At 51.7% G+C, this 21,459-nt stretch overlaps 1 protein-coding gene across 1 annotated transcript; it reads left to right on the plus strand.

The window, feature by feature from the left end:
* The first annotated feature begins 12,588 nt into the window (after positions 1-12,588).
* Positions 12,589-18,400, plus strand: Tcf15 (transcription factor 15). The gene is made up of 2 exons (XM_006985504.3): positions 12,589-13,134; positions 18,008-18,400. Exons 1-2 carry the CDS (start codon positions 12,622-12,624, stop codon positions 18,080-18,082), a joined length of 588 nt encoding a protein of 195 aa, XP_006985566.1. The 5' UTR covers positions 12,589-12,621; the 3' UTR covers positions 18,083-18,400.
* The last annotated feature ends 3,059 nt before the right edge of the window (positions 18,401-21,459 follow it).

Consider the following 21,459-nt stretch of genomic DNA (forward strand, 5'->3'; position numbering starts at 1 on the left):
AAATAAAAAAACAAACAACCAAAAACATAAAGGCTCCTGATGCCTGTTTGTGATCACGGCAAATCGACTTATTGGGTAGCACAGTATGGCAGACTAGCAGCCAGCTGTCCTGTGAGAATGGATCCGAGACAAGATAGGAAATAGGAGAGGCACTAAGGTGGGTCAGCGTGGGATTGCGCTACATGGGAGCTGGAGACCCAGCTGGGCCTGTCTGGTTGGAAAGATCTTAATCCTGGCTGTGCAGATGGAGCTGTCTCTCTGAAACCGGCTTCGTGAGAGAGAGTGTGCCATTGGTGGAAGGGAGCAGAGAAGGATGCCAGGCAGACACACGGCTGGGACTTGACACGTCACAGCCACTGTTACTGTTGCTGTCCCTCTTGCGTCCTTCCTCAAGCCTGGCAGGGAGACCCCAGCGCCCACATTTCGTGAGTGGCACAAGCTCCCGTACTTGCCCTCTGCCCCACTTCCCCACTTAGCCACCCAGATTTGAGGACTGAGCATATTAAACTCCAGTCAGTCCCTACAGGTTCTGTGCAAGTAAAATTTGTCTGAACTCCACATCGACACCAACGAGAGTGTGAATGGGGAGATTAGGCAAGGGGTGGTGATAACATGAGTCACCTGAGCACAAGTTCCCAGCTAAGGCCGGACAGATCGGCATCGCCTCCCGCTCAGCTTTCCCAACCTGTTGAGCTTTTGGGTGGTGACTTGACTGTTTCAAATGATCCTTTGCGTAGCATGGCATCCCATCTAATGTTCCTTACTACAAAAAGATATGTGTGTTAAATCAATTTTGTAGAAGTGTGAGGCATGATGTCACAGTGACCTCAAAGTGAGTGACAAGGATTCACATTGCAAAAAGGGGTCCCTCAGCAGAGGCCCCCATCACCAAGGAATTGACTATTGATAAAAAAAAGTGACTAGCAGGCTCCTGGGAGCAAGTGCTGAACATCACTGCTTCAGGGGAGATGCATTTGAAGCGACCGAGCAGCCTAGAATCACAGAGCATAGTGAACCCCACAGTGCTGACAGGCTTGGGGGATCTGCAGGCATGGCCGTGAGCCACAGCGCAACCACTGTCACCAGCCGGTGTGTCCACCACAGCGAGGGCTGGTTCTGTGGTGTCTACAGTCTCACCTGGGAAGCTGTCATCTGTCAGGACTGGGCTACAGTTGATGGCTCTGGACTCGTGAGAATTCATTTACAGACCAGCTCCCTGGACCTGGCCAACAGAGAGAACAGACCAGTCAGAAGTACTTCATCCGGTCTCCAGAGCCATAGCTTCCTCTCGGTGTGGTAGCCCCAGGACACCAAAATTCTTTCAGTTGCAACTATGAGCCCCCAAAGCGAGTGGGACCCAGAGAGCAAACAGAAGCAGCTGCACCTGTGGCCCAGGGTCTAAGGTCACAGACTGTCAGCTCTACCACGTGACTGGAGCTGCTCCTTTGCCTGCCCAGACTCACTGAACAGGGACAGAGAGCTGGGATTTCATTTCATTTCCTCTCAATGGACAGGATTGTTCTAGGTAGCCCAGAGAGCCTCAAACTTGTGGTCCCTCTGCCTCAGCCTCATGTGTGCTACAAGCCTTATTCCTGGCTCAGACCCTAGGTCTTTTTTTTTAAAAAAAAAATAATTTATTTTTATTTTATGTATATTGGTGTATTGCCTGCATATATGTCTGTGTGAGGGTGTTAGATCCCCTGGAATGAGTTGACAGACAGTTATGAGCTGCCATGTGGGTGCTGGGAATTGAATCTGGGTCATCTGGAAAAGTAGCTAGTGCTCTTAACCATTGAGCCATCTCTCCAGCCCCTCAGACCCTAGATCTTTTTTTAAAAAAGTTATTAGTATATAGTAATTATACATAGTAGCAGTTTTTGTTATGACATTGTCACATATGTCTATAATATAATTTTGTTACAGTTACCCCTGTTCCCTTCTCTTGTCTCATCCCTACTGGTGCCCCTCCCCTTCCCAGTTAGTCCTTCTTCTGAACACAGGCTCCCTCCTGCAGGGAAGCTCCTTAAACAGGAAGGTAAACAACTCAAAACAGCTTCAGGAAGTCCCTGAAACTGACTGGATTCACTAGTCCCTTCCCTGCCAAGTAAGCAATGAAAGCTGAGAGTCCTTCAGTAGCTGAACTGAGCTGAGCTAAAAAGAAGACCCTCAGCCAAGCGAGGTAAAAGAAGCAGAAACCAGCTGAGCTGCCTGAAAGAGGTTTAGACCAACTGAACTACATGCAAGGATGCTTTTCAACCCATTGAGCTGCCTGCAGGCTGTGCAGTGTGCTCCAGGTTCCCAGCTCTGTGAGCTGTCACCCATGCTGGGGTGGGCTTTGGTGATGCAGCTGTCTTTGAGACATTTTTGCTCCTATAAGCAACCCCTCACCCATACTCCTGTAAGTAACCCCTTAAAACTCATTGGTTCACCAAGTTGGACCTTGATGGCACCCGTACTTTGGTTTGTCACAGCTCCCTATCCGGGTGAATAGATGTGTGTTGCATCTCCTCAGGAAAAGTCTTGTCACAGAACTGTGTGTGTGTACATGTGTGCTCTGGAATGTTGTTCTGTATGCTGTGAATGTGTGTTACTCTGATTGGTTGATAAATAAAATGCTGATTGACCAGTAGCCAGGCAGGAAGTATAGGGGGGATAAGCAGACAATGAGAACTCTGGGAAGAGGAAGAGCTAAGTCAGGAGTCACCAGCCAGACACAGAGGAGGCAAAATGACAAGGCAGAACTGAGAAAAGGTACCAAGCCATGTGGCTAAACATAAATAAGAATTATGGGTTAAATTAAGTGTAAGAGCTAAGAGCTAGTCAGTAATAAGCCTGAGCTAATGGCCAAGCAGTTATAATTAATATAAGCCTCTGTGTGCTTAGTTGGGGACATGAGCGGGAGAGATTTGTCCTGACTGCCAGCCAGCTGGGACACAGAAAAACTTCCGACTACACGTGCGTGCATGTACATGCAGTGGTTTCATCAGCGTTGCCTGCAGAGCATATGTAAGAGGCTGTCTACCCAAGTACAGCAGCTTATGAATAGCTACACCATGGAGGAAAGCATCCCTCCTTTCCCCAAGGACCATTAGCCGTCAGGAGAGGCGGGGCTTCACATGATGGACTGTTGGTTGGCCCAATCTTGTACTTGTGTGCAAGTGACCACAACTCCTGTGGATTCAAGAGTGTAACAGCCATGTCAGGCTTGGAAGACATTGTTCCACAACATTCCATGCCTTCCTCTAGCCCTTAGCATTCTTTCTGCTGCCCCTCTTCCATGATGTTCCCTGGGCTTTAGAGGGCAGACCCCATATCTTGATAGGCAGAGTGGGGGTGTCATGTTTTTAAGCTACTACACCTGTCAACAGACAAGAAAATGAGAGGTGTGGGCATCTGCCTGTACCTCTCCCTAGCTGGAATCCTGCATGAGCTCCCTAATACTTCCAAGACCAAATTCCTAATCTGGAGCATGATGGTGATAATTACCACACCCAGTTTCCAGGATGTTGGGGATGGAATAAGACAGAGTATGCAGCAGTTGGTTCAGTGCCTGGTGCACAGTGTGTTATGGGTAGTAATGGCATTGACATTCTTCATAATAACACCTGGATATATCAGTAATGTTTTGCTTTTGGCTACATGTAACAGAAACCTCTATAACTGGTTCACCAAATAGGAACTTTGGAATTTTTTGTGAAGCTGGAAACTACTATGACTGTTTAAAGAATCACCAAAGGCCCAACTACCCCATCCTTGGCATGGGACTTCTGTTTTCCCAGCCTTGAGCTGGTGGCTGTGGCCCCAGGAATTCATCTCTGTTCCAGGCAGGAAGACATGGAGGGTAAAAGCCAGAAGCCTTCTCAGGGAAGTGGCCCTCCCTAGGAATCTCTATCCTCATCTCACTGGCCAGCCCTAGCCACACGGCCACCCCTAGCTGTGAGGTAGGCTGACAAGTATTTCCAGCTAGGCTGACTGTCACCCTAGACACACTGGGGATCTGAAGAGGCGGGACTAAGGTGAGGCAGAGAGCAGCGTCTGACCACGCCCACAAACATACCTTTCACGCCAGGACTGCCATGGACCACATGGGGTAGATTGAAGTGTTTTTGTATCATTAAGCACTCTCACTTAGTATAAACCCCTAAACTGCACTCAGGAAGCTAAAATCTCACCCGTGTAAGCTTTCCTTTCTATGACAAAATGCCTGGAATCCACAACTGAGAAGGGTGGAGGATTTATTTGGACTCTGAGGGTTTTTTTTGTTTTGTTTTGTTTTTTGGTTTTTTGAGACAGGGTTTCTCTGTGTAGCTTTGTGCCTTTCCTAGATCTCCCTCTATAGACCAGGCTGGCCTCGAACTCACACAGATCCACCTGGCTCTGCCTCCTGAGTGCTGGGATTAAAGGCATGCGCCACCCAGCTTGGACTCTGAGTTTTGAAGGATTCCGTCTATGCCTACTGGGTCTATCTTTTTCTTTTTTCTTTTTTTTTTTTTTAACCTAGGTCGAGGGTGAAACACTGTGGCCAGTTAGAATCACTCATTTCATGGTAGCTAAGAAGCAGAGAAAGACCAGAAAAGGACAGGATCATGGATATCCTTTTAGGCATGCTTGAAGTCACCAACTTCCTCCAGTCTGGCCCCACCTGTTAGTTTCTGCACCTCCCAACAATGCCATCAAGTTATAGATCTTTCAATGGTGTCAGAGTCCTCATGAGCCAAGCATCTCCCCAAAGGCCTGTAGCTGGCACCAAGGTCTTTATGTAGGAACCTTTAAGGGACATTGAAACTGTAACCCTCTCTGAAATCCTCCTGCCCAAGCTGGACAAACTCTAGACCACTGCTCTATCACCAAGCCACACCCCAGCCTTTACTGTCTCCTTGACCTCCCACATCGTCTTGGGATGCCTCCATCTCAGGCAACTAGGTGGGCTAAACCATTTGGTGCTCGCTTCTCCTGGATGGCCTTTAGCAACAGCCTGGCATTTCTCATGGTGACATCAGCCTTCTCTCTATTCCTGTGAAGTTCTGTTCTGTTGCCAAAAGTGCATCCTCTGCAGGACAAAATCGAATCATTACAGATGATGATCAGGCCCACTCTCCCTGGGCAGAGCTTTGTGAACATCTGAGCTTGAATTTGCCTGTGCTCTCTGTGAGCAACATACTGACGGTAATGCTAGTCATTCTTAGATATACAGCCTTAGCAAGTTACACGGCCTCCTGGTTCTCTAGTCTACTCATTTGCAAGGTGGCATGCTAACATTCAGCTCACAAGGCCACTCTGAGGAATGAAGGAGGGATCACATCATTGCTTAGGAGAGTGCCTGGCATGGAGCAAGCTCTTCATAATATTATTTAAGGGCTGAGGATATGGTTCAGTTGGTAGGATGTTTGCCTGAAATGCATGATCCCCAGAACCATATGAAACTGGATGCAGTGGTATACATCTATAATCTTGTCTCTTGGATGATGGAAGCATGAGGATCAGAAGTTCAAGGTCACCTTGGCTACAAAGAAAGTTTGAGGCTATAATAAACTGTATGTATTAAACCAGCTATGGCTATATTAAACTGTATCAAGTATATATGCTATTCCAATATACAAAGCAAGAGAATAAGATCCTGCTCTGTCTGGGTTCCTCATTTGTCCACTTTCTGGCTGTACGACTTTAAAGAAACCCCTTGTAGGGACTAAATAATGCACAGGGAGTCACTGGATGCCTGGCCGTTGCAAACATCATATTCCTAAACTCACATAACCCTGAAGTGGCTTTACTGAGGTCCCCTATTCTACAGGTGGAAACACTGAGATGCAGACTTCTAAGCTCACCCAGTGGTATGCGTCAGCGACAACAGTGAATTTGACTGTGTGAAGCTATGCCATCTCAGGAGTGGGCATCTCTTCTGACCGGCTGCATCCTTGTTTCCCACAAGTCAGTCTTACCTTCTTCTTTACTAATAGCAACCCAGTACTCGGTTGCATGTGTGGTCCCCAGCAATAAGGACGATTTTCATCCAAGTTTAGTCAAACCACAAGATTAAGCTAGTGGGGTGTGAGCAGAAGCGAGGCTGTAACTCCCAGACAAGTATCCTCCAAGGGTTGGGGGGGGGTGTCCTTCTGCCTTTTGCTACCCCTGCCCCTGCCTCCCACACACACCCTAGCTGGAAGGCAGACAGCATGGATTCAGCAGTCATTCTGGTCCGTGAAGTCACATAAAATAGAGCAGAGAGGTGGCAACGTGCCCTGCTTTATTGACTGAGCACTACACAAGAACACACCTTAAACCCCCAGGCCTGCGGCACCAGTACTGCTTTTCATCTGTGCTCTGGGCCTGGGCACGGCCAGGTTGTGTAGTTATAAAAGTTCCAGGCTGCTCACGTGGGCACCCTGCACCCCGATGCTGCTGTGTTCTGTGATAGCTATGACCTCCCAGTCACATACACCAGGAGGAAGGATTAAAATATGCAGCTGAAATGGTCGTTGTTATTAATTCTCTCTCCTTATAGCCTTTGTTGATTATCTTCATTGTTCATTAGGATTTCTGCAGCTAAGGACTTCAGGATCCAGTTTGGGGAGATGGCTCAGTGGATAAGAAGCTCAATGTGTTCCCCCAAGCCCACATTTGAAAGGCTAGATGTGGGTCTGGAAATTAGCTTCTTAGTTAAGAGTACCGGCTGTGGTGGCACACGCCTTTAATCCCAGCACTCAGGAGGCTCTAGAGGCAGGTGGGTCTCTGTGAGTTCGAGGCCAGCATGGTCTACAGAATGAGTTCCAGGACAGTCAGAGCTGTTACACAGAGAAACCCTGTCTTGAAAAACAAAACAAAACACACACACACACAAAAGGCTGCTCTAGCAGAAGACCTGGGTTTTATTTCTAGCACCCACAACCACCTGTAACTCCACTCCCAGGGTATCCGATGCCCTCTTCTAGCCTCTGGGAGTACCAGGTATGTGCGTGGTACAGACATATATGCAGACAAACACCCACACATAAAAATTAAAATAAAAAGTTGAGTGTGATGCCGCACTTGAAATCCCAGTGTTGAGAACAAAGACAGGAAGATCCCAGTGGCAATCAAGCTGATGGTCAAGATTAACCACCACAGCAACCATGTGGGTTGGAATTTGTGGCCTCTTCATTCATTAGTTCATTCATTAATACGCTCATTATTGCTCACAGTGTGCCGGGCTCCAGCCTAGCGTGCTGTGCTCTCATGCATTCCCTGCCTCGACAATGCACCCTCTGCTGAGGAAGAAAGCCAGAGATGGAGAGCGAGCATGTCTGGCACGCATTTCTCTCTCATGAGGAAGTCGGCTAGTTCTAAGAGCCGGGGTGAAGTGGACACCACATTTTGCTGAGGGGTGTGTGGATTGAGGCAGGCATCATATGATAGAGTGCATGGTCCTGAGGCTCAGTGTGTGGACCTTTTGTGCCCCCAGCCATGCTGTCCTGGTGTGAACGCCCCAGAATCACACACATGAACACAGTCATACATACACATGTACAAACATATGTGCATACACTCATATATATGTGGTGGTATTGTGTTCCCCAAAATATTGTGCACCCTAATAAACTTTTCTGGGGTCAGAGAACATAGAGGATAGGCAGTGGTAGCACACACCTTTAATCCTAGCATTCCAGAGGCAGAAATCCATCTGTTCAAGGATACAGACAAGGCATGGTGACTCACGCCTTTAATCCCAGAAAGCGAGGCTTTAATCCCAGGGAGTAATGGCAAAAACAGAAAGATATATAAGGCGTGAAGACCAGAAACTAGAAGCATTTGGCTGGTTAAGCTTCAGGCTTTTGAGCAACAGTTCAGCTGAGATCCATTTGGACGAGGACTCAGAAGCTTCCAGTCTGAGGAAACAGGACCAGCTGAGGAACTGGCAAGTGAGGTAGCTGTGGCTTGTTCTGTCTCTCTGATCTTCCAGTGTTCACCCCAATACTTGGCCTCAGGTTTGATTTTATTAATAAGAACTTTTAAGATTCATGCTACATATATACACATGCACATAAGTACACATACATGCACACACCCCCTCACATACACACATACAGGAGTCGCTGAGTCATGTGCCAGAAATTCACTTCCCTTTGCTTCAGGAGAAGCCAGAGGAAGCCAGGATCTACCTCTAAGGATGGAGGCCTGGTGATGAATGCTCACCACACGTGCCTAGCAGCAATGGACATGTGTGAGACTCCACACACAGAACAGTGGCAAGGAAACAAAACCAAACAAAAGGAAATCCTCCAAGGAGCTGGTCTATGGAAAGTACCATCTGCAGTTTGACCTACTCACACGAATCAGCACGCCATAAGTGATTGATAAGGACACATATGTATCCAGAGTACACTTCAAAAATATCAGTGTGGGGCTCTGTGGGTTATACTAAGAGAGTGGGGGGGGCAAAGTTTGGAGTGGGTGGGGGTGGATCTGGCAGGAATTGGGGGAAGGTGGAAAGTGTATAGGCTTAAAAAACATCGGCTGCACGTACGAAAGTCTAAAATAATATATATGTGGTTTGTTCTAGAACTTGCTCTGTAGACCAGACTGACCTGGAACTCAGAGATCTGCCTGCCTCTGCCTCCTGAATTCTGGGATTAAAGGTGTGCACCACCACCACCCAACAAAACATTATATTTAATAAAAATAATCAAGTGGGCATCTAGGTGGGGATCAGGATGAAGAAAGAACTCACGAGGGACCAGAAGATGCTGCACCAGGCTGGGGTTGGAGCCACAAAACAGAATATAATGAGAGTCTACACTAAATCCAGGCACAGGTTTGTCTGGTCCCATCTAGAGAGACAGGCCCTCCAACCAAGAAGGATGGTGGGACAAAGACCCAGAGGTACATAGTTGGTACCTCTGAACAAATGCAAGAGCTTCCATGGCTCAGAAAGCCAGGCTGTGCTCAGGCAAGGAGACAGGGGCCAGTTGCTGCTCCCCTGGCCTGGAACCTTCCTTCTCTTGCAGAGTGGTCTCCAGTCAGCCCTCACATCCACTGGACTGCCTCAGATGCCAGGCGATGTGAAAGGAGGGCTCTAGAGTCAGACCAACCTGAGCTCCTGCTCTGGGCGGCTGGTTGATCCCAGGCAAGTCACCTATTCTTCCTTGATGATCCTCAGTTTCTCTGTCTATACAATGGGAAGCGTGGTAATGCTGTGGCAGCAATGGGCAAGAAGTATAATGAGCAAAATCTGCAAAGCCCCTCTCCTATGGAGGTTTTATTCCAGCGGAGTCAGATGGTGTGGGGAGCGGGGGAGAGTGTGTTTACAGCTACATTCCCAGCTTCCAAAACCGCCAAACACGTAGCAGGGCTGTTGTGGTGTCTTCTCATTGCTAGGATAAAAAAAAATATCCTATGAAGGCAGCCTAGGGGGAAAGGGTTGATTTCTGCTTACAGTTCAAGGCAACTAACTGGCTGTCATTGCAGGGAATAACAGCAACAGGAGCTTGAGCAGCCAGTCACATTGTATCCATAGTAAAGAAGCAGAGCGCAGAGGATGGACGCATGCTTGCTGGTGCTCAGCTCCCTCCTTTCCCTTGGTCCAGAGCCCAGCCCAGGAAATGGTGTCACTCACATTCTTCCCACTTCAATACACCCAACTAAGAAAAACGATCGGGCTGGGAGGATGGCTCAGTTAATAAAGTGCTTGCCGTCCAAGCACGAAGACCGGAGTTCGAGCCTCAAATCCATGTAATCCGAATGCTGGGGAGGCAGAGCAGGAGTCCCCGGGGCTCTCTGGCCAGCTGGTTTAGCCTAATGAGAGGCTGATGAGAGACTCCATCTCTAAAACCAGGGTGGGACAGGTGAGATGGCTTAGTGGATAAAGGTGCTTTCTACACACACCGCAATCCATCTAAAAAGCGATCACAGGCATCCTCAGAGGCCCATTTCCTAGTGATTCCAGACTTTGTCAAGTTGACAGTCAACACCAGCATCCATCACCCAGTTAATATCTGTGGACTGTGATTTCTAGCACCGGAAGATAAGGTAGACAGGGAGGGTTGGGGTACTGGCAGGTGAGAGGGACAGTTACTGCCCTAGCCCTGGCAGTCAGAGATGAGATTTGGAGGAAGTGAGGAGATCATTTGCAGGGATGTCTGGAGACCGTTGTGTTCCCAGGAGTGGGCTCCGGGAATAGATAGAGACGCCAGTGTGGCCGGAGCAGAGCAAGGGATGAGGACTGAAAGGAGTTGAGGCTGTCACCTAGATGGCCAAGAATGTGGCAGAAGCTCTGGCCCACTCCTGGTGACAAGTTTTGGAAGAGCAGACACCACTTGGTCCTTCCAAGCCACGGGCAAAATAATATAAACTCACTTCTGGTATGTAGCTCTTGCTGTGTGCCAGGCCCTGATTTCTTGGCATAAGATCTAGGGACTGTCCCTGGTCCTAAGAATGGGAGATATTCTCAACTCCATTTTCCAGAGCAGCAAAAATGAGACCCCAAGAAGCCACTGGCCTTGAACTGAAGCCAGATTTCTTTGATGCCAGACCCTGGCTGGCTCTGACCATATTGTCCTGAAATTCTTTGTTTACAGCTCTCTTTCCTCTGCTGCAGCCAGCCACTCGGTCTCATTCATGGTTTTATTTTACTTCCAAGGTCCCTTGTGTCCAAACCTGCCCAAAGAGCAACTGAATGAATGAGCCTTCGGGGGCGGGGTCCTCCGTCCGGCCTAGCAGGCATCCCCAGTTTGGATGTGGAATTGGGAGGGGGCTGGACAGGAATTCCAAGCCTCCAGAGGGTCAGGAGCAGAGGGGAGGGGGAAACCGGGAGAAAGCGAAAGTGAAGGGAGCAGGGAGCCCCTGTGAGGAGGCGCAGACAGGGAAGGAAATCTCCCGGTCAGTAATAATTCATGGTCTCAGGAAGCTGGAGCTGCCTATGCGGCTGGCCCTGTGGGGAGGGGCCCGAGGAGGCTCCTCACTAAAGCCCAGCCTGACTGGGTCACGGTCAAATGGTATGGGGGTGGGGGAACCAGGTGTAGGGACAGACTATCCCTACAGACCTTGGGCTCTGAAGACTTTAGGGTTTCCTCTCCCAGCGGCTCAGTCCTGGGCCCCGCCTGGGCTAGATCAGGGGCTGGGGAAACACCGGCCTTGGAGCTGGAAGAGGGCTTTAGAAAACCAAGAAGCTCCTACAAGCCTTTCCATCCCTGAGCGCTAGTCACCATTTGAGAGGACAAGAACAATATTTTCGAGGCCAAGTGGATGCTGATTTTACCTGGGATGGGATGGCACTGGGAAGTGGGCATGCATGACATGAGGAGCTCAGTGGCCATCATCTGCTCAGTTATTCTTCCCAGGTCCTCGAAAGAAGGAAACACCCAGACTGCAGCCTGAAATTTCTGAAAGGGGGGGTGGGCAGCGCTGACAGGACATGAAGGAAGCCTGTGGGGATTCGGAGAGTAGTGAAGCCGGATCTGCACCGTGGGCACTGTCCTACAACTTCAGCTGACACAGAACTGTCCCATTGGCCCCGCTAGGCTCCAGGGTCTGAGAAGGCAAAGTTGATTTTGCTCTGATCTTTATCTTCCAACTAAAACCATGCCTGGCATATAGTAGAGCCCCGCCAAATAGTTAAGTAACTGAATGGGACTTGGGTGTTTGTTTTGCTGGGAAGGGGGCGTCTTAGTGAGGGTTTCTATTGCTGTGATGAAACACCATGACCATTTAGCAAGTTGGGGAGGAAAGGGTGTATTTGGCTTACACTTCAACATTGCTGTTCATCACTGAAGGAAGTCAGGACAAGAACTCTAACAAGGCAGGATCCCAGAGGCAGGAGCTGATGCAAAGGCTATGGAGGGGAGCTGCTTACTGGCTTGCTTCCCCTGGCTTGCGAAGTCTGCTTTCTTATCGAACCCAGGACCATCTGCCCAGGGATGGCACCACCCACCATGGGCTGCCCCCGCCCCCATTGATCACTAATTGAGAAAATGCCTTATAGCTGGATCTCATGGAGGCATTTCCTCAACTGGGGCTCGCTCTCCTCTCTGATGACTCTACTAGCTTGTGTCAAGTTGACACACAAAACCAACCAGTACAGGGGGAGAGAAAAAAGTTTGTCAGCAAGAGAGGTGACTTCGCTCCCCTCGGACAGCTCCAGCATCACAGTGCACACTGGTGAGCTCGTATCAAATGCAGTGTCCTAGGCCACACTCGGAGCTGCTGAATGGAACTTAGTCTGAGAAGCTTAGTCCAAAGCCTCTGGCCGCGGTTCTGACCGCACACCGACGTTGCTAGGACACTGGACACGACTTTTAAGCGCGGGGATATTCTCACAATGGGAAGGAGGAAACAGGCCACGCGAACAGGGACCTGACAGCGGTCTCCCAGAAATCCGTGTCTGAGCGCCTGACCCGCTCAAGCCCAGGGCCTTCGGGGAGGGCCAAGAGCTCGGGGGCTCCTCTCAACTTGGGGGGGGGGACCCAGAAGCAGGCGCATCGTCATTGGCTGGGGCGGGACGGGGGGCGTCCCATTGGCCCCACCGGGACCGCCTCGGGATTGGCTCCTCCCCCGGCTATAAGGCGGCGACCGGCCGGTCCGTGGGAGCGCGCGGGAGCGCACTGCGGGGGCGGCGGCTCGGGGAACCAGGCGAGCGGAGCCGGGCGCCCCATGGCGTTCGCGCTGCTGCGCCCGGTCGGCGCGCACGTGCTGTACCCGGACGTGCGGCTGCTGAGCGAGGACGAGGAGAACCGCAGCGAGAGCGACGCGTCGGACCAGTCGTTCGGGTGCTGCGAAGGGCTGGAGGCGGCGCGGCGCGGCCCGGGTCCCGGGGGCGGGCGGCGGGCAAGCAGCGGCGCGGGCCCGGTGGTGGTGGTGCGGCAGCGACAAGCGGCCAACGCGCGCGAGCGGGACCGCACGCAGAGCGTGAACACGGCCTTCACCGCCCTGCGTACGCTCATTCCCACCGAGCCGGTGGACCGAAAGCTGTCCAAGATCGAGACGCTGCGTCTGGCGTCCAGCTACATCGCGCACCTGGCCAACGTGCTGCTGCTGGGCGACGCGGCCGACGACGGGCAGCCGTGTTTCCGCGCGGCGGGCGGTGGCAAGAGCGCGGTCCCCGCCGCCGACGGCCGTCAGCCGCGCTCCATCTGCACCTTCTGTCTCAGCAACCAGCGCAAAGGGGTGAGTGCACCGCACGCCTGCTGCAGCCCGGCCGTCAGGGTTGGGGGCGGGGGCCGACCTCCCGGGAGCCAGGGACCCCCTTTGGAAGCGACCTCGGAGCAACGGCGGGGGCCATGTCTCATGTCCTAGGATTAAAGTGGAGTAGAGCCTCTTGCTTAACCCTTAAACAGAAAGCGTAGAGGGGAGCCCGGTAAGCTCTGGTCTGACTTAATTGTACCTTGAGAGGTGCCCGCACGCTGGGACCTTCCTCTTTGCCTGATGCTCGCCCTCTGAGCAGGTAGCTGGTTGTCGGCTCAGTTATCCCTGAGGCGCTTCAGATAAAAGCACTGCACACATTTACAGGAAGTAGGGCTCTGGGCTGACTAGGTGGTAGCAGGCATCACTCTGAGCTAACATCGTCCCTAATAAATTGTTCCAGGTCCTAAGACCTGACCCAACAGCAGGAGACTGAGAAGAAAATGGGGACCTACACCTCCTCTACTAGAGAAAGCCGCAGGTCCTCAACACGTGTGCAGGAGGGGTCCCTGAAGAGCCTCAGAAGGATGTAGGGTTAGGAGGGATCACTGTGGTCTGCGTCCGGCTAAGTTAAGAGGCTGGCTGGGCACTGGGAGCAGTAGAAGTGTCTGGGGCCTCTGAGCCGAAGTTGCCCGGGCCTGCTTGGCCCCCAGGCCCTCACCCTTTCCAGCCTGAGCTTGTCTTACAGCGAGGAAGCTTGCCTGTGTGACTTGAGCTAGGTCAGCAGTTACTGTTTACATCTGGAGAAACTGAGGCTCAGAGAATCCTGCCTTGCTTTCCATGGCCAGTGAGAGAAAGATCATGGGGATTATAGCCAGTCCCCTTCAACTCAGCACACTGGTTCTCACAGCTCTACCCTGAGAAGGCCTCAGCGGCCTAGCCTCAGACCAGCCCTCTGGCTCAAATTCCCACTGTCTTCCCAGCCCTTGGATGCCTTAGTTTCTCTGAATCTTCTGACTGGTACCCGTTTGAGGGTCCCTGTCGGTGCCCCAGGCGGAAGAGAGAAGTGAGAGCTGGGCCTTGAGGTGTGCATCTGGGATGGAAAGGCTAGCTGGGTCCACCACGGCGCTCCTTTACAGCCTGTCTGCCACACATTCATCCCGGTCAGCTCCCCTTAACCACCCAGCAGCTGGCTTTTGTTGGCTCTGAGAATAAGCAGATGTGGTGCCTTCCTTCCAGTCAGGTGCTCTCAGTAGAGTGTCAGGGGCAGGACAGGAGGGTGAAGACAAGGATGCTGTGGGACTTTGAGAGCCCAGGAGAAGCCCAGCCCCAGAGTGAGGCTGAAGAACTGTGCTAAATCCCTGAAAGATGTGTGGAAACAGAGGCAGGCACACGGATAAAGGATGGGAAAAGGCATTTTAGAGCATGCATGGAGTTTGCAGTCAGGGTCTAGACAGTGGTTCTCAACCTTCCTAACGTTGCGACCCTTTAATACAGTTCCTCACGTTGTGGTGGCCCTCGACCAGAAAATTATTTCATTGCTACTTCATAACTGTAATTTTGCGACTGTTATGGATTGCAATGTAAATACCTGCTGTGCAGGATATCTGATATGCGACCCCCTGTGAAAGGGGCCGCCACCGACAGGTAGAGAACCCCTGCTCTCGAGAAAGAAGTAGGGAGATGTTAAAGGCAGAGGTAGACCTAGGCCACCACCGTGACAGGAGTCTCCAGGTACACGCCTGTGCTCAGCACTATCTAGGTCCCTTAACGGGCAGAGAAGGAGTCTTGTGGTCACCCCCACCTGCTTGGACGAGGCCGCCCTTGCCCGAGGTGCACAGTAGTGTTAGAGCAGGATTGGCGCTCTGGTCTGGCTAACTGGGAAGGGTGACAGCAGGAAGGCCCTGTGCCTGCGGGCTGCAGAGAAGGCACATCTGGGCCCCCCACCCCAGCAGTCAGAACAGGGGCTCCTTTGTAGCACGGAGGACTGTCCCGTGAGGCTCCCAGTGGCTGGCCTAAGCCCGGCCGCTGCCTTGGGATCTGTCTGTGGGATCAAGAACCCAACCAAATTTGGTTGTAGAAGCCTTGCTCAGTCACACAGGCTCCTGTGGGAATAAGCCAGAGGGGTGATCCTCGCCAGCTCTAGCCCCTCTAGGACTTGTCTGGAAGACACTAGGTGTTTGGGGGAGCCCCTGCACACTTTGAGCTCGGAGGTCAAGAAACTCCAAGGTTCCAGACCGGACTCCTTCCTCAGCCGCTCCTTCCCCTCTGATCCTGGATGGTCGGGTTGGGGTCACCACAGACACAGTCCCCTACAGCTCCTTCCGGCTTGGGGAGGAGCTGAGGTTACCTCTGAGTACTGAGTGGAAAGCGGGTTCCTGTCTCTGCCTTGTTTTCTCTTCTGTCCCCCGGGATGGAGCTGGACAGGATCCTTTGTGAAACTATTCCCTGTTGTTGGTGTGGCCCGCTCAACAGTAGAGCGTTGACAAGGGGCCAGGAGTTGCCATGGGAAGAGGCTGGTGATCACGTTCTGAATGTTTATTGACCACTTACTGTGTTCTTCAAGCTGTACCGAGCTCTTCCTGGCGAGTGTGGTGGCTCCACGCCGTAACCCCAGCTACCCAGAAAGCTGAGGCAGAAGATCCCAGGTGTAAAGCCTGCAGGGCAGCTTAGTGGGACCCTGTCTCGAAAAGTAAAAACAAGACTGGACCTAGAGCTCTGCAGCAGAACACTTGTCTGCCGCAAATGAGGCCTTGGGTTCCGTGCCCAGTACCACACGCCCAAAAAGAGCTTTACCTGTTAGTGTGCATCCCTGTGTTAGCTTGTTCACCCTGTAAAGCAATACCATGCCACAGGGGAGGAAACTGAGGCTCCATCCAGCAGGGAGTCCATGTTAGAACAGGACTGTTTCCCTCTGGACCTGATCAAACCTCTTCTTGGGGATCTTGGCAGTGGACACAGCTGTGTTCACATTCCACGGCACCTGGACGCTGTCCATTCCGCAGATGAAGAAACTGAGGTCCAGGGAGGTGAGCTGTCCCAGCATTCCCACGGAACCAAGTTCTCTGAATGACCTCCAGACTTAGGGTGGGAGGTGGCGTTCCTTGTCTCTGAGGACCTAAGAGTGGGGGGCGGGGTTCTTTCCCCAGCCTCCCTCTCCTTGCCCCGTCCACCCTTCTCAGCTTCTCCTGCCAGAGTCTGTCTGAGAAGCCCAAGCCCCAGGCTCTGCTGGGACCATGGCCTCAACCCTCAAAATAGCCCTGCCTGTGAATGAACATGCTGTCCCTGGGCCCAGAGAGCCTCCAGGGAGGCTGGGCTCACATCTGGATGGATCTGCCCCAACCTGGGCTGGGGCAGAGGCAGGAGGCAGCAGAGGCAGAGCTTCCAGATGGTCCCTGGGCCTCTAGATGAACTGAGGTCACCGCCAGCTCAGCCACTCCCAGCCGACTGAGCACTTACTGTGCTAGTCCGTTCTATATGGGGCCTAGAATGGGGCAGCCTGGCAGGCAGTGGGCTTCTCCTAAACAGCTGGTGTCTCAGGGCCAGTTACTCAACACCGGAATCCTCCTCACAAGAGGGAGTGCTGGGCTGAGCGTGGTGGCACAGGCTTGTAACCCCCGCACTCAGACGGAGGCTGAAGGATACGGAGTTCAAGGTCAGCCTCGGCTACGTAACTGTCTACTGTCAGAAAACAAGAAGACAGTGCAGGGCTGTGAGCTCTCTTGCTCTCAGTGAGGGTCTAACCTACGTCCAGCCTGAGCGTATTGGTGAGAGGGGCAAGGCGAAGGACTGGTGGCTTCGGGGACTGCCACCTTTAGCTTGAGGCAGCACTGACTGGCACCTGCAGGGCTCCAGCCCCAGGCTAGAAGAATGCCTTTCCCTGCCGTGTCCTGGACTCCAGGCCTGACAGGGAAGCAAAGGTGAACCATAGTTTACTCCAGGGGAATATCCCAAATAACAAGTGGGAAGCAGTTTCATTCATAGAGAAACCTTCCTGGAAGCCCAGTGCCCTGGGTATGCACAGGAGAGACCTGGGTGAAGGCAAGGAGGCCAGAAGCTTGTCTTATTTTGAGGGTGATTTACACACACACACACACACACACACACACACACACACACACGCGCACGCTATTTTACAGTCAGGGAGCACCTGGAACTGCCAGGGGGCTTTCCTTGTCCCTTAATGTAAAATACGCTTTACAGTGTGTGAAAATTGTATGACCTTGGAGTGTAGCTCGGTGGTAGAGAACATACTTAACATGTGCAAGGGCCTGAATTCAATCCCCAGCACCTCCTGCCCAAAATGTATAAGTGTGTGTATTTTATATATATGTGTGTGTGTGTGTGTGTGTGTGTGTATGTATGTGTGTGTATGTATGTATGTATATATGTATGTGTGTGTGTGTGTGTGTGTGTGTGTGTGTGTGTGTGTGTGTATTCAATCTGGGGGTTTTGGTTCTGTTTTTGTTTTTTGAAACAGGGTCCCCTTATATAGCTCTGTCTGGTTTGGAATTCACTATGTAGACCAGGCTGGCCTCAAACTGATGGGCAAGCCTCCATGGCTCTGGGATTCCAGGCATGGGCCGGCGCACCCAGCATGCATTAGATTTCTTAAGACCAAAGGTCTTCAGGTGGGAAAGGAGTGGATAACGTAAACTGTTGTAAAGGAAGGGTGCCCCTGACATCCCTCCGGGGACGGCACCCTCTAGCAATGGCTCACACACACGCTTCTCTCTGTGAGTGGCATCCCACTGCCCCCACCGTTGCCCTAAACACTGTCACGCCATGATGCTCCCCGTCAGCCCAGAGTCTCCTCTGCAGAGAGACTTAATTTAGTGTGGCTGAACTTCACCAAACCTCTGTTGCTGGGCACGTAGTTAGTTCCCAACTCACCCCGACACCTCTTTCTCTCCTGCAGGGTGGCCGTCGTGACCTGGGGGGCAGCTGCTTGAAAGTGAGGGGTGTAGCCCCCCTCCGAGGGCCTCGGCGATGAGCCTGGGTGCCTGCAGTGTCTGCTTCAAGAAGGACTCCAGAGAAAGAGGCCAGGAGCCAGCCCCTCACTGCACAGGGGAGAAGATTCCAGAAGCTCAAACCACTCCTGCTTTGTGGAGGGACCATAGGACAATGGCCTGGACACAGGGCTCATCCTGGAGAGCCGTGAGGACCCATCTAGCCAGCCAGGCCTAGCTGGCCAGGGACAAGGCAGAAAGTTCGGAAAACCAAAGACTATTTTTGAAAGTGTGCGTGTGTCTGCGTGAATGTGATATGTGAGAGAATTGGTGGGTTAAAATAAAGGTATTTTTAAATAAAATGGTGTGTATCCTGGCTAAGTAAGGGGAGGGATGTGGGCAATGGGACGTGGAGACAGACCCCTCTCTAGGATTTAAGATCGTCACAGCTGTGGCAAAGGCTTCTTTCTTACCATGGATGGGAAGCTATAGGCAGGTTCTCCTCATGACCTTCCCTTGGTTCGGTGTTTTAAACACCATTGGGTAGTGACCAAAGAAATCCGCATTAGATTTATTTTTGAGTAAGTATATTTATTTTTGGAATCATGGTTCAAATTCAAAAGCTTCTGGAGGGTGGGTGGTGAAGAGCCTGCCTCCACCGGTTCCTCCTCCAGGCTCCCTGACACTGTGGAGTCAGTTTGGAAATGGCCCCATCTTCTGCTGGCTGCTTTTGCTGCCTCTGTGAGTGTGACTTAGTGTGTGACCCACATCGCCACCCACCTGCGTGGTTGGCCTCAGGTGCTGAAGGCAGAATCTTACCTGGCATTGGCTTAGTTTTGGGAGACCAGTATGTGACAGGTGACACCCTGAGGTCTGTCTGCATTTAAAACCCAAAGCAGGGGCCATTGAGATGGCCCACCCAGTAAAAGCACTTGCCACCAAGCTTGACAACCCTTGAGACCCCCGAAGCGGAAGGAAAGAACAGACTCCCGCAGATTGACCTCTGACCTCCACATGTGCCTCACACACACAAAAGAAAATGTAACAAAATGGAGGGGGCAGAGTAGTCCTTCCCCTGTCGGGGTGGTGGGCCAGCAGCCCCCGGAGACAGTGCCCATGTTTCCTCGGTGTGGTGTAGATTCATCTGAGGATAGGGCACAGAAGATCTGGATCAGAGGAAGGCTGGGAGAGGCAGGACCAGCATTGTGTTCTTACTTAGTGAGTCCTTTCACTTCGTGTTGACTGACTGTGGGCTCCTGGGCCTGTCCGCATCTGACCCTCAGGCAGGGGCACCGTGAGGCGGCCTATTCTGCAGGTCAGTAGACAGTCTCCACAGGATCACGCCTAACCCGGCCAGCCCTCTCTACAGACAGAGCAGGGCCAGCAAGGGAGACCAGAACTGTCTACCCTTTGTCACACAGGCTGGGAACTGAGGTGCGGGGCCCACACTTACCCTGTCAGCATGGGACACGGAGGGGGGTCCCCAGGGGCCATGCTGCCCAGGAGGCCTGCCCCACGCCCTCTCCCTCAGCTCCTGTGTCCAGGGACATTGGTCTTGCCTGTCCTATGTCCCAGAGCGCCCACACTTCCCCTCCGGGAGCTAATTAGGAAAGCACATTGCTCTCCCTGCGCCTACCCTCCTCCAGGTACCGTAGCCGCTGGCAAAGCCACAGGAAGAGGACTATGACCTTGTCAATGGCAGGAAACTTAGGAGGGGGGCAGAGCAGACACTTGGGTGCTCTGGGCTGGAAGCTCACTTCTGCCACCAGATTTGCTGGGTGACCCAGGAAATGTTGCTTGACCCATCTGGGCCTTCCCAATATCTTAACAAGCCATAGCAGCAAGAAGAGAAAAAGGAGTGTTTTGTTTTGTGCAGTGGTTTTTAAAGAGCTCTGGGGCAGGGAGCAGTCAGCTCACATTGCATCAAATGGTAAGCAAGGAAAGGCACACACCTCCCTCAGCCCCTCCCCCCCCCCACACACACACAAGGCAGCAGCTATGAGGAGTCTCCCCATGGGTTCTTCTCAAAGGCCCTGTGCTGGTTTCTAGCTTTGCAGAAAACAGTAAGTATAGTTTTCTCTGGTCATGTCTTTATTGCAAGAGTTCAAGTTCTTCATGGCTCTAGAAACATCATCCATCCCCAAGATGATGACGGCATACCCCACAGTCCTGAAGAGTCTGGCACACACACATGTACAGTTACCCACAGCCACCAAGTTCATTGTCTCAGCTCTTCATCCAAGCACGACATACTTTACAGATCAATTCAGTAAATTCTCACCACTTGCTTGTACCTGTGTACCGGCAAGCACGGAGACAGAGATGTCAGCTCTAGAGCGCACAGGTGAAAAAGCATGTCCCCAAATCCTGACAGTCAGTGGCTTCCCTCCAAGCCACCAGTTCCAAGGCAGTAACTGCTGAGCCCGGTCTTGACCAATGTGTACAGTAGGCAAGTTACACACAAGTGTGTTGTGAGGCGGTATTGTTTGTGTGCATGCCTGTGACTTGTCTTACTTTACACAATAATTACACAGCATTTTGCACACTCCAGATTTTTCTCCTCACAGTACAGGCTTTATGCTGTTGCACAAAACACTTGGTGTTCCAGGAGCTGGCACACTTTTCATAGGTGCAAACTGTTCTGCCATTCGTGGTTGTTGTTTTTCTCGGCAATGGACAGTTAATGTCTACCAGCCTTTGTGAGCTGCAAGGCTAGCCCAACACATGTCTCAGGAGAAGCACAGCTGTGGACCAAGACCTCTGAGGGTCATTTTCTTAATGGGGTTGACTCTTCCCCAAAAACTTGTCCAGCCAGGTCACCTTGAGCCTGATGATGGCAGCACCCCACTCCACCCCACCCCCAGGCACATCGCCGTGAGAATGCTCTCAGTATTCACTTCACAGTGAGGAAAGAGACAGCAACCAGCCAGAGGCTCCCAGAGACATGGCCCCAGTAATCCAGGACTCCCTCCCTGCCGCGCAGCAGGTTGCAACTAGAAAGCCCTCAAAAAAAGTCACACACAGCCAGCCATAGGAAACTGAAGCCTACATGGAAACAGTGATGGGCCAGGATCTGAGACTGAACGAGGCTTAGAACAACAGATTCTTACCATATATGGTTTCTTGATTGTATCCTATCAGGTTAAATTAAAATAGATCTGAAATTATAGTTCAGCGATAGAGCACATACTTCCCATGCATGAGGCCCTGGGTTTAATCTCCAGCACCCCAAAATTAAAAAATAAATAAACCAGGCAAAGGAGTTCCCAACAGCGGTGAGGAGGAAGATCACAAATCAAGACCAGCTGAGACAGATAGAGCATGTGTCAATTTTTTTTTTAGAGATTTATTTATTTATTATGTATACAGAAGAGGGTGCCAGATCTCATTACAGATGGTTGTGAGCCACCATGTGGGTGCT

The sequence above is a fragment of the Peromyscus maniculatus genome, chromosome 4 (assembly GCF_049852395.1).
Source record: "Peromyscus maniculatus bairdii isolate BWxNUB_F1_BW_parent chromosome 4, HU_Pman_BW_mat_3.1, whole genome shotgun sequence".
In the NCBI taxonomy this organism is placed as follows: domain Eukaryota; kingdom Metazoa; phylum Chordata; class Mammalia; order Rodentia; family Cricetidae; genus Peromyscus; species Peromyscus maniculatus.